The sequence below is a fragment of the Adelges cooleyi genome, unplaced genomic scaffold (genome assembly GCF_023614345.1).
Source record: "Adelges cooleyi isolate 19-005CV unplaced genomic scaffold, UGA_ACOO_1.1 ACOO_flye_CR_arks_rails_tigmint_CR_PRNA_21, whole genome shotgun sequence".
NCBI classification, from domain to species: domain Eukaryota; kingdom Metazoa; phylum Arthropoda; class Insecta; order Hemiptera; family Adelgidae; genus Adelges; species Adelges cooleyi.
Genome location: NW_026095871.1, coordinates 1,412,627 through 1,425,183, shown reverse-complemented (window position 1 = coordinate 1,425,183; position 12,557 = coordinate 1,412,627). Strand labels below are relative to the sequence as shown.

At 26.6% G+C, this 12,557-nt stretch overlaps 1 protein-coding gene and 1 long non-coding RNA gene across 5 annotated transcripts in view; both read right to left on the bottom strand.

The window, feature by feature from the left end:
* LOC126834119 (uncharacterized) overlaps positions 1-10,036 on the bottom strand; it is a 49,775-nt gene extending 39,739 nt beyond the window's left edge. For 2 of the 4 annotated variants that reach the window (XM_050565822.1, XM_050565825.1), the window contains exons 1-2: positions 9,781-10,036; positions 1,595-1,618 (exon numbers count right to left, since the gene is read on the bottom strand). In XM_050565822.1, coding sequence (XP_050421779.1) covers positions 1,595-1,618; positions 9,781-9,835 — 79 coding nt within the window. In that variant the 5' untranslated portion in view covers positions 9,836-10,036. The remainder of the gene's footprint in view (positions 1-1,594; positions 1,619-9,780) is intronic. The other 2 variants (XM_050565824.1, XM_050565827.1) reach the window with 1 other exon arrangement.
* Positions 6,391-7,913, bottom strand: LOC126834127 (uncharacterized). The gene is made up of 3 exons (XR_007685044.1): positions 7,881-7,913; positions 6,894-6,929; positions 6,391-6,567 (listed from the first exon to the last, which is right to left on the bottom strand). It is a non-coding gene; the product is annotated as an uncharacterized LOC126834127 (long non-coding RNA).
* Positions 10,037-12,557: the final 2,521 nt, after the last annotated feature.

The window sequence follows — 12,557 nt, the reverse complement described above, 5'->3', positions numbered from 1 at the left end:
TTAAACATAATTCCCATATGTACAAATTACTCATTGTATGCTTTGGGAAGATTTGTATGCTTATTTTTAGTGTTAACTAATGAAAATTACTTACATGGTGTCACTTGAGCCGCTGGAAAAAAAATGGATAGTGTTGAGTAATGAAATTATAAGTGCTTATATTTCGGTGATTAATATTGATACAAAATTCCAAATATGTACAAATTACTCAGTTTATGCTTTGGAAAGCGTCGTAGACTTATTTTTGGTGTTTAACAATGAAAATAACTCACTTGGGTCCCTTACAGCATCTGGAAAAAAAATGATTAGTACTGAGTAATGAAATTATAAATGCTTATATTTCTGTGGTTAATATTTATACAAAATTCCAAAAATGGCTGTTATTTAAACTCTAATTATTTGTATTTTATAATCACTAGTATCTAAGGATGCAAAACTAGTTATCTCCTTGTCAACATTTTAAAGGCAGTAACATCACGCAACATTTAAAAAAAAAACACAACTGATCATAAATATGCAGCTAAAAGAAATTATTATAACGACTATTTATCAATTGATTTTGTTCACCAAACCATTATATAATCAAGTATTAAACACTTATTTAAATTTAAAAAATGTGTTCTATTGATAATTTGTAGTTTATATTTAAAAGATTTGTATGCTTTGTTTAAGAAAACCAAGAAAAAAAGTCAAGATGTATTTTTATAGAGGACTTCTTTACCGCAACATACATAAATATTTATAATTTTAGATTAGAAAAAAGGAAATTTGCCGTTTTTTTCCCTGTACCCTTCAATCAACTGATTTATATGTTTTTTTTAGTAAAACAATGAAAATAACTTACCCGGTGGTGGTTCTTTTAGTTCATACGCAGCTGTAAAAAAAAAGGTAGTGGTGAGTAATGAAATCGCTATATTTTGGTGGCTAGTATTTATAAAAAATTTCAAAAATTATTGTTTTTTATATACACCCGAGTGCGTTAACAATGCTACTAGCACCACAATAATGTACAAAAAATGCATTTTAGTAAGAATTATTGTTGGCGATCTTAAAAAGTCATCTTAAATATGCAAATAAAGAAAATCATTATGACTAAATCGACTTTGTTCACCGGACTACTGTATACTAAACGACGAAGCATTAATATTATTTTTATTATAAATACTAATTATAAATACCTAATTGATAATTCGTTCAAAAATAATATTCTATAAAATTACTCAAATGTATGCTTTGAAAATATTTGTATGATTCTTTTAGTAAAACAAAAAACTTACTTCTTCCTTTTGCCCAAGACCCATCTGACTCTGAAAAACAAAAGAATTTTGTTATATTTAAGTGGTTAATATTTATACAAAATTCTAGAACTATGAAATTCGAGTTATGAATACACCAATTATGATGAGACCTTGTAAACTCTAATGATGAGACATAACTTGTACGAACATCTATTATAAATGCTGCATCATTTTTTAGGTCTAAAAATGAGTATCTTATTAATTGTTCTTTCAAAAATAATATACTTTTAAATTACTCAGTGAACGCTTTAGAATGATTTGTATGTTTTTTTTAATAAACAAAGAAAACAACTTACCATATCTATCAGGCTCAGGTGCCACTGAAAAACAAAATAATTTTGTTATACTTAAGTGGTTAATATTTATACGAAATTCCAAAATTTAAATATATTTAAATACCCGAGAACTTTGTTAGAACTGCTAGAGCAACAATACAACGTACAAAAAACGCATTTTTACTATATATGAAAAAGGACTGTCGTTTGCCTTTGGAAGTAACTGGAATACTATTAAGTACCTACAATTTTTTTCTTCTTATATTAGCTGCTTAGTGTTTTGTAAATACTAAAAACTACATGTTTTGTATGTAGTTTTTTGTTTGTACAAATTCCTCGTACAATATTCATCAACAGTTGAATACATATCTGTATAATCATTACCGAAATTATGGTGTATATGAGTAAAATTAAGTATTTATAAAAAATATAGATGAATAGGTCCAATAGGTTTTATAGATGAATTCAGGTAATTTATTTGTTGTTTACATGTGCTACATTATTCTAAATTTAAAGAGGTAATGAAATATATGCGGTACCATTTAGGTTGCAAAAGTTGTTATCAAAAACACTAAAATGGAGGGCGGGAGGGATAAAACCAAAATAAAATTTGAAAAATTGAGATCACATTGTATAAAAACAACATGAAAAACAAAATTAAATTTCTTATTAAACCCTATGAGATTTGAGTGTAACCCAAAATACCTTACCCGCTGGTGGTGTTGGTAGTGGATCTGTAAAAAAAAAAGGTAATGGTGAGTAATGAAATTATAAATTGTTATATTTTGGTGGTTAATATTTATAAAAAACTTTATTAATATTCTTCTTATTATAAATACTATAATCGGTTTTTATGGTTCAAAAATGTCTAATTAATAATTCGTTCAAATATATAAATATTCTACAAAATGTATATGATTTGAAGAAATTTGTATGATTTTTTTAGTAAACCAAAATAACTTACATCTTTTATTCTTATCTGACCCAGGTGCCACTGAAAAACAAAAGGATTTTTTTATATTTAGGTGGTTAATATTTTTACGAAATTTCAAAAATTATATTTATTTAAATACCTGACAACTTTGTTAGAATTGCTACGAGCAATATGACAATGTACAAGAAACGCATTTTTACAATATATGATAAATGACTGTCGTTTGACTTTGGAAGTAAATGAAAAACTAATGGGTACCTACTATTTTTTTCTTCTTATATTAGCTGCTTAGTGTTTTGTGAATACTAAAAAATACATGTTTTGTTTAGTTGGATTTTGTTTGTACAAATTGCACAGAAAATATTCATCAACTTTTGAATACATAATCGAACTAGAAGTGCGTTATTCGAAACACAGATTTACAAAAAAATATAGATGGTAAACGGTAATATATTGAAGATTTGAAAAAATAACATACTAAGAAACAGATGTCTAAAAATAATCATGGTACAAAAAACAATACTGAAAAAAACAATTGAAGTTGAAAAATATTTTATGTAAATTTTTAAACGGAGGAAGGGTATAGGTTTTCAATTAAGACTTTAAAAGAACAAACCACAAAGTTTATTATATTATACGAGATGACTCAAATCTTGATTCCTTTAAAATATATTATGCATTCTATCTTTAATAAATTTGCAACACAAATTTTTCAGTTAATATAATATAAAACTGTTGTACGATATTAAAAACAACATATTATGGTTCGATCTGTAAACATTGCCGACCAACTGTTGTGTATATGAGTAAAATCATGTTTTTCAAATCACATTATAACCTTTATAAAAACTATGATATTATTGCTTTATACCTAAAATATTACTATATAGTAAAATTATTATAGATTTTATTAGAAAAAAACAATTCTCCAGTTATAATACGATACTAGGAATGTTTCCTTATATTCTTACTTCAGTTTTAGAAGTTTCTAATGAAAATTATTAAGGTTTTATAAAAATAAACTGGTTTTGTACAATTTTAAAATTAATTTATATTCTTGGAACGCATATTCTGGGAAGTGCTTAGCCCTTCAATTTCTTTGAATAATACCTATTATTATGTGTTTGTTGAAGGTTGGGTCAAATAATCATGCTTGATCATTTTTTAATTAACCATTATTATTAATTTGAGTACTAGTTTACTGAAGTAAGCTGTAAGATTATACAGAGGCATTCCTAGTATCGCTATATAATCGGAGTATTTATAACTGACACTTGAGGTTAAGCTGTGGCCGTTGCTGCTTGAACCCGGATGAGTGACCACCCGGATTTTTAGCGGCGACCCACACCATCAACTCCCGATAAGCATGGCAGAAAAGCCACGCACCCTCAGGCGACCTAACAGGCATAAGTTAGCTATAGCCCTCCCGGTCAAATACGCCATACGAATATATATCTTAATATCGGTGTGTTGTTTTTTCCTAAAAAATCTATAATAATTTTATTAACATATACTAACCATATTTTATGTATAAAAAAAAAATAATTAAGATTTTAGTGTTATCGTTATAACGCGATTTGAAAAACATGATATTACACATTTATACAATAGTTGGTCGGTATTGTTTACTTATCGAATCCGGTTATTGTAATAGGGTCACAGCAGATGTTGTTTTAAAATTTATTTTCCGACTTTTGTGCTTGACTACACTTAAAATACCAAAATAAAGAAAACATTTTTACTCGTTTTTATCATTTTTTAGGGTTATTTAATAGGGCTTAGTGATCAAAAGGGCCTATTAACATTGTGTTAAAAAATGAAACATAAAACATATAATAATATTTTCATTTATTTATTAAAAATTAAAAATTTGTATTCTATATATTTTTTTTTTTCGTTTATATTTTTATAAATTGGTATTATAAAAATTAATTTATATATTGATTATATTTTTGAAGGGAATTATGAAAACCCATTTTGTTTTTTTCATATTTGCTTATCGGTTATTTAAGGTGTAAGGTATACACGCTTTAAAAAAAAATAATCGGTTTGGTTTTTTTATTTATAGGCTATATACGATTTTACTGATATACACAACAGTTGGCGGGTAATGTTTACAGATCGAACCATAATATGTTGTTTTCAATATCGTACAATGGTGTTATATATTTTTTTAATAGTAAATTTATCAGGTATTTATAAGGTATGCTTTATCTAAAGCATACCTTACACCTTAACTAAGCGGTAATTTAATATGAAAAAAACAAAATGGGTTTCATAATTCCCATCAATAATAGAATATAACGAAAAAATAGATAATACGAAAAAAATAATTTTAATTTAGGCCCGGTTTTCAACTAAAATTTTATTCATCGAGTTACTATTTTGCGAATAAATGTAGTTGAGGAATAAAATTCCGAATAAAATATACAATGATACATTATAAAAAGACAAAATAAATAAATTAAGTAGTAAAAACTTGAGGTTTGATATTTCTATATATATTTGATAACTAGAATTCTTGTACTTAATTTTATGGTTTCTAAAATAATTGATTTGTATGCTCCGTAAATTAATTATTTGATTTTTAAAAAAAGCCTTCGTGACTTACCCTAGGATTAATTTATTACTCCATTGTCCACATATTGTGCTAAATTTGTGTTTGCATTCAAATAATTTAAGTATTTAACACCTAACTAAATTGAATAACGCTTTCATTAGACGTTGAGGATAACATAACATTAATAATTTACACCCACGGGGCATGTTAATATTTAACTTGGGTCGATTGACCCGTTGACCGCAGGCTATCGCATGACACTAATGTCTATTTTCACAATCTGGCGCAAAAGTAGCAGTTAGCATAACATGTAGGTGCCAGTAGAGTAAAGGTATAGCAAGAGGTCAGATCAGTTCAACACCAATGGCGTTTGCAACTTAGAATGTGTTATACAATTACTTTGTAAGTTGGCTGTTTTATTTTCTAGTAACTTGGATACCTGCAGCTAAACGAATTAAATATTTAGCTTTAGGTAAAGTGGTAATTTAGCAAACTTTGCCGATCAATATACGACTCGGTTAGTACAACAATAGATTGGTTTAGGTATAAACCAATCTATTGTTGTAATTTCACCGAAAATTTCGGTTGGCCATGCCGTTAAAAAACGTTTCAAGGCTTTGAATTTATTTTTTTACTTATTATTGGAAACATCATTTGTGTCGAAAACGCTGTCACAGACAATTTTGTAAATAGTTTTCAAGGTAAAGGATGTATACATGACGTGTGCGTGCAATGTAAATTGTTCATGATGTACTTTATATGTGCAGCAAGCACAATAAGCCGCGTTGGGTCCGAATAAAGTTAAAGTCAAAGAAAATATGTCATCTAAACATAACCACGCATATTATTCACTATTATAGGCTAAATAATAATAGTAGACAATTTTTTTTTACAAAATTAAAATAATGAAAACTTATTCTAGGTTCTTCCGTCGATTTTTTTTTTATATTATCTACACAATTATCATAATTAATATTTTAATTAAGATATTAATTTACTTTTTTTACCGCATGTAAATAAAAATAGAATTTATGTTTTCTCAAAAAATCCGACGAGCAAATCTAGATAAAGTTATTTTCTTTTCAATGATATAAAAATATGTTTTCTATGACCATTTCGCTTTGAACTACACTCTTTTCCATAAACACCTCTTTACGGTTATTTTTAAAAGGTATGACGTCCTCTTAAGCTCAAAAATCATTTATTTCCTTTAATTAATAATTTTCATTTTGCAATATGGTTAGGTTAGATTCGGTTAATTAAAAAAAAAAACTTTTTTTTTTTATTTGTAGTTAAAAGATTTATTAGTTATTTGTATGGACACAGTTTTTAATTAAATTTTATTCTAATAAAAGTGTACATATATTGCGTGAAGCACTATTTTTAAAAGAATTAAGATTATGCTTTATATAATATTTATTTAATAAATAGTGACATATAGTCTGACTATTCGGCTATTGCGTGGCTGGTGTTGCTTATACTGTTATCGTCTTCAAAATTCTGTAATTAAAAAAAATATATACATAAATACTTAGGTTCCTTCTGTTGTACATTATAGTATACAGTGTAAACTTGTAGTAAGTTATTAACTCTCGTTTTGTTGGTAAGGATAAACTGTATGATTAGTATCCAGTAAAAATAATTTAAAGTTAAGTAGTGAAGATAATTTTGTTAAACGGTTGTAAATGCTGGAAATATTTATTTAGGTTAAATAAGGTGTACCTTATAATAGTTTGTTCAAAAACAATAGTCTTCCAAATTACTCAAAAGTATGCTTTGGAAAGATTTTTATGTTTTTTTTTAGTAAAACAATGAAAAAAACTTACGCGCTGGTGGTGCTGGTATAGGTGGTGGATTAGAAGCTTTAAAAAAAGAGGTAGTGGTGAGTAATGAAATTATAAATTGTTATATTTTGGCTAGTATTTATTAAAAATTTCAAAAATTATTGTTATTTATATATACCCGAGTGCTTTAACATTGCTACTAGCACCATAACAATTTACAAATAATGTATTTTAGTAGGTATTATTGTTGGCGATCCTAAAAAGTCATCTTAAATATGCAAATAAAGAAAATCATTATAATTACCAAATTGACTTGTTAAGTCTGTAAGTTCATTCAGAAAATGTAAAATAAAGGTAGTGCGAGTAATGAAGTTATAAATTGATATACTTAGGTGGTTAATATTTATAAAACATTCTAGAACTATGAAATTCGAGTTATGTGTACACTTGTATAATTTCGGAAACAAAATTATGCTAGAACTGTATGATATTACCGACCAATTATGGTAAGAACTTGTATAATCTAAAAGGATTTTGTAATACTTAGTTGATTAATTTTTATACATAATTCCCAAATGTACAAATTTCTCAGTGTATGCTTTGGAAAGCAAAAAAATGAGTAGAACTGAGTAATGAAATATATAAATGCTTATACTTCTGTGGTTAATATTCATACAAAATTCCAAAAATAATTGTTGTTTGAAGAATACAGGGAAAAAACAGCAAATTCACTTTTAAAAAATTGCAATTTTTTGTAATAAAATTCGTTTTGATACAAAACGAATCAGTTCTTTACTTTTAAGCACGGTTAAAAAAAAAATATGCAATATTTTTAAGAGTTTTAAGTATTTCTTTAACATTTAAAACATATTTTAGCATTACTTAAACATGTTTTTTTAAGGTTAGAAAAAAGTGAATTTGCTGTTTTTTTCCCTGTACCCTTCATTTAAACTCTTATAGTTTTATTGGTATCTAACAAATCAAAACTGATTTTTATGTTTTTTTAGTAAAACAAAGAAAATAACTTACTCTGTGGTGGTGTTGGTAGTTTATACGCAGCTGTAAAAAAAAAGGTAGTGGTGAGTAATAAAATTGTTATATTTTGGTGACTAGTATTTATAAAAAATTTCAAAAAGTATTGTTATTTATATACACCCGAGTGCGTTAACATTGCTACTAGCACCACAATAATGTACAAAAAATGCATTTTAGTAAGTATTATTGTTGGCGATCTTTAAAAGTCATCTTAAATATGCAAATAAAGAAAATCATTATGACTAAATCGACTTTGTTCACCAGACTACTGTATACTTAAGGACGAGGCATTAATATTGTTCATATTATAAATACTCTAATCGGTTATTTATGGTTAATAATATATACCCAATTGATAATTCGTTAAAAAATTATATTCTATAAAATTACTCAAAGTGTATGCTTTGAAAAGATTTTTATGCTTATTTTTTAGAAAAACAATGAAAATAACTTACTTGTGCTCCATTTACCCAAGACCCATCTGACGCTGAAAAACAAAAGGATTTTGTTATGTTTAGGTGGTTAATATTTTTACAAAATTCTAGAAATATGAATTTGAGTTATGTGTACATTCGAGATACTTGTACAGTAGCTATCAAAATTATGGTTCTAGCTGTATGATCTTTATGATGAGACCTATTATGATGAGACCTTGTAAACTTTAATGATGAGACATAACTTGTACATAGGTACACGTATTATAAATGCTGTAAACATTTTTTTAGGTTTAAAAAATTAATATCTTATTAATAGTTCTTTCAAAAATAATATACTTTTAAATTACTCAGTGAACGCTTTAGAATGATTTGTATGTTTTTTTTAATAAACAAAGAAAACAACTTACCATATCTATCAGGCTCCGAGGTTGCCACTGTAAAACAAAATAATTTTGTTATACTTAAGTGGTTAATATTTATACGAAATTCCAAAATTTAAATACCCGAGAACTTTGTTAGAACTGCTAGAGCAACAATACAACGTACAAAAAACGCATTTTTACTATATATGAAAAAGGACTGTCGTTTGCCTTTGGAAGTAACTGGAATACTATTAAGTACCTACAATTTTTTTCTTCTTATATTAGCTGCTTAGTGTTTTGTAAATACTAAAAACTACATGTTTTGTATGTAGTTTTTTGTTTGTACAAATTCCTCGTACAATATTCATCAACAGTTGAATACATATCTGTATAATCATTACCGAAATTATGGTGTATATGAGTAAAATTAAGTATTTATAAAAAATATAGATGAATAGGTCCAATAGGTTTTATAGATGAATTCAGGTAATTTATTTGTTGTTTACATGTGCTACATTATTCTAAATTTAAAGAGGTAATGAAATATATGCGGTACCATTTAGGTTGCAAAAGTTGTTATCAAAAACACTAAAATGGAGGGCGGGAGGGATAAAACCAAAATAAAATTTGAAAAATTGAGATCACATTGTATAAAAACAACATGAAAAACAAAATTAAATTTCTTATTAAACCCTATGAGATTTGAGTGTAACCCAAAATACCTTACCCGCTGGTGGTGTTGGTAGTGAATCTGTAAAAAAAAAGGTAATGGTGAGTAATGAAATTATAAATTGTTATATTTTGGTGGTTAATATTTATAAAAAACTTTATTAATATTCTTCTTATTATAAATACTATAATCGGTTTTTATGGTTCAAAAATGTCTAATTAATAATTCGTTCAAAAATATAAATATTCTACAAATTACTCAAGTATATGATTTGAAGAAATTTGTATGATTTTTTTAGTAAACCAAAATAACTTACATCTTTTATTCTTATCTGACCCAGGTGCCACTGAAAAACAAAAGGATTTTGTTATATTTAAGTGGTTAATATTTATACGAAATTCCAAAATTTAAATATATTTAAATACCTGACAACTTTGTTAGAACTGCTACGAGCAACAATACAACGTACAAAAAACGCATTTTTACTTTATATGAACAATGACTGTCGTTTGCCTTTGGAAGTAACTGGAATACTAGTAGTAGGTACCTACAATTTTTGTCTTTTTAATAAGCTGCGTAGTGTTTTGTAAATACTAAAAACTACAATGTTTGGTAAGTTGTTTTTTTGTTTTTCCTTATTCCTCAGAAAATATTTATAAACATTTGAATACATAATCGAACTAGAAGTGAGTCATTCGAAACACGGATTCACAAAAACATATAGATGGTTATATGTTGGAGTTTTTTAAAAATAACATATTAAAACCACATGGTTCGATCTGTAAACATTACTGATCAACTATTGTGTATATGAGTCAAATCACATTATAACATTTATAAAACCTATGGTATTATTGCTTTATACCTAAAATTATTATAGATTTTATTAGAAAAAAACCATTCTCTAGTTATATAACGATACTAGGAATGCTTCCTTATATTCTTACTTCAGTTCTTAGGAGTTTCTAATAAAAATTATTAAGGTTTTATAAAAATAAACTGGTTTTATACAATTTTAAAGTAATTTTATATGTCTTGGAACGCATATTATAGAAAGTGCTTCTTAGCCTATCAATTTCTTTGAATAATACTTATTATTATGTGTATATTGAATGTTGGGTAAATTAATTATGCTTGATAATTTTTTAATTAACTATAATTATTAATTATAGTACTAGTTAACTGAAGTAAGCTGTGAGATTATACAGAAGCATTCTTAGTATCGTAATATATAATATATAGTATTGTTTTTTCCTAATTAAACCTATATTAATTTTATTAATATATAATCATATTTCATATATAAAAAAAAATTCTTTTTTCAATTAAGACTTTTATAGAACAAACCACAATAGTTTATTATATTATACGAGATGACTCAAATCTTGATTCCTTTAATATTATATACATTATAATAGATTTTATCTTTAATAAATTTGCAGCACAAATTTTTCAGTTGATGTAATATAAAACTGTTTTACGATATTAAAAACAACATATTATGGTTCGATCTGTAAACATTGCCGACCAACTGTTGTGTGTATGAGTAAAATCATGTTTTTCAAATCACATTATAACCTTTATAAAACTTATGATATTATTGCTTTATACCTAAAATATTACTATATAGTAAAATTATTATAGATTTTATTAGAAAAAAACAATTCTCCAGTTATATAACGATACTGGAAATGCTTCCTTATATTCTTACTTCAGTTTTAGAAGTTTCTAATGAAAATTATTAAGGTTTTATAAAAATAAACTGTAATAATATATAGTATTGTTTTTTCCTAATTAAACCTATATTAATTTAATAATATATAATATATAATCATATTTCATATATAAAAAAAATTCTTTAGATTTTAGTATTGTCGTTATAACGCGATTTGAAAAACATGATATTACACATGTATGTGTACAATAGTTGGTCGGTATTGTTTACTGATCAAACCAGGTTATTGTAATAGGGTCACAGCAGATGTTGTTTTAAAATTTATTTTCCGACTTTTGTGCTTTACTACACTTAAAAATCCAAAATAAAGAAAACATTTTTACTCGTTTTTAATATTTTTATCAAAAATAAGTTCTGTAGACCTGTAAACCACTCCGTTCCCTTTATGCTATGCTTTGATTCCATTATGCCCCCACCCTACTGTACTAGTCCTTTCGGATGAAATGCCTTTCAAATAAACGCTTTGATGCTAATTTGATTATTATAAATTTAAAATATTTATTCCGTACTATTTTTTTTTTCGTTCATGTTCTATGCTTGATAGGAATTATGAAAACACATTTTTTTTTTTTATATTAGATTATCAGTTAGTTAAGGTGTAAGGTATACACGCTTTAAAGTAAAATATTCGGTTGTTTTCAATATCGTACAAGGGTGTTATATTTTTTTAATAGTAAATTCATAATAGATAAAGGATACCTTACACCCTAACTAAGCGATAATCTAATATGAAAAAACAAAATGTGGTTCATAATTCCCATCAAGAATTGAATATAAACGAAAAAATCTATGTAAATTTAAATAATAATAATTGTAATTTGACCGTTTTACCGCGTTATTTTATTAATAATTTCAACTAGTCGATATTATTTAAGTATAGATGACTGACAAATATTGGGAGGGGAGCGAGATGTTAATTTCCAGGTACAAGTGTATCGCGTCGGTCCAAAAATGACCTAAGCTATCGATTTTTAACGTGGATATGTTTTATGACGCCATTTTCACGTTACATTTTATTTTTCAGTTAGAGATAAGAGATAAGAGATAAGAGATTAGAAGTGATAGGAGATAAGCGATAAGTGTTAAGAGATAAGAGACAATATATGATTGATAACAGATAACATTTCCACGATTAAAATAATATGTTTTTTCGTGGAGCTTTGAAAATAACTAGGTTTTTTTGGACTGAGATGGCTTAGATGTGTTTTGTACATTGGTGTCGTACACACAACGCAACGTTGGCTTCAACAAGTTAAAACGATTCGCATGTGCGGCACGTCCAACTTAACCGGTGTGTGTGTGTGTGTTTGTTTTCACTGATGGTAACGTAACACGTAGAGAACATAGCGGTGTAAATTAAAAAAAATATATATATACATATATATATACACACAACAACAACAATGCATGTTTCTCGTTTAACTAGTTGTATCCTGTCCCGAGTCATTATACGAGTACCGTGCCAGT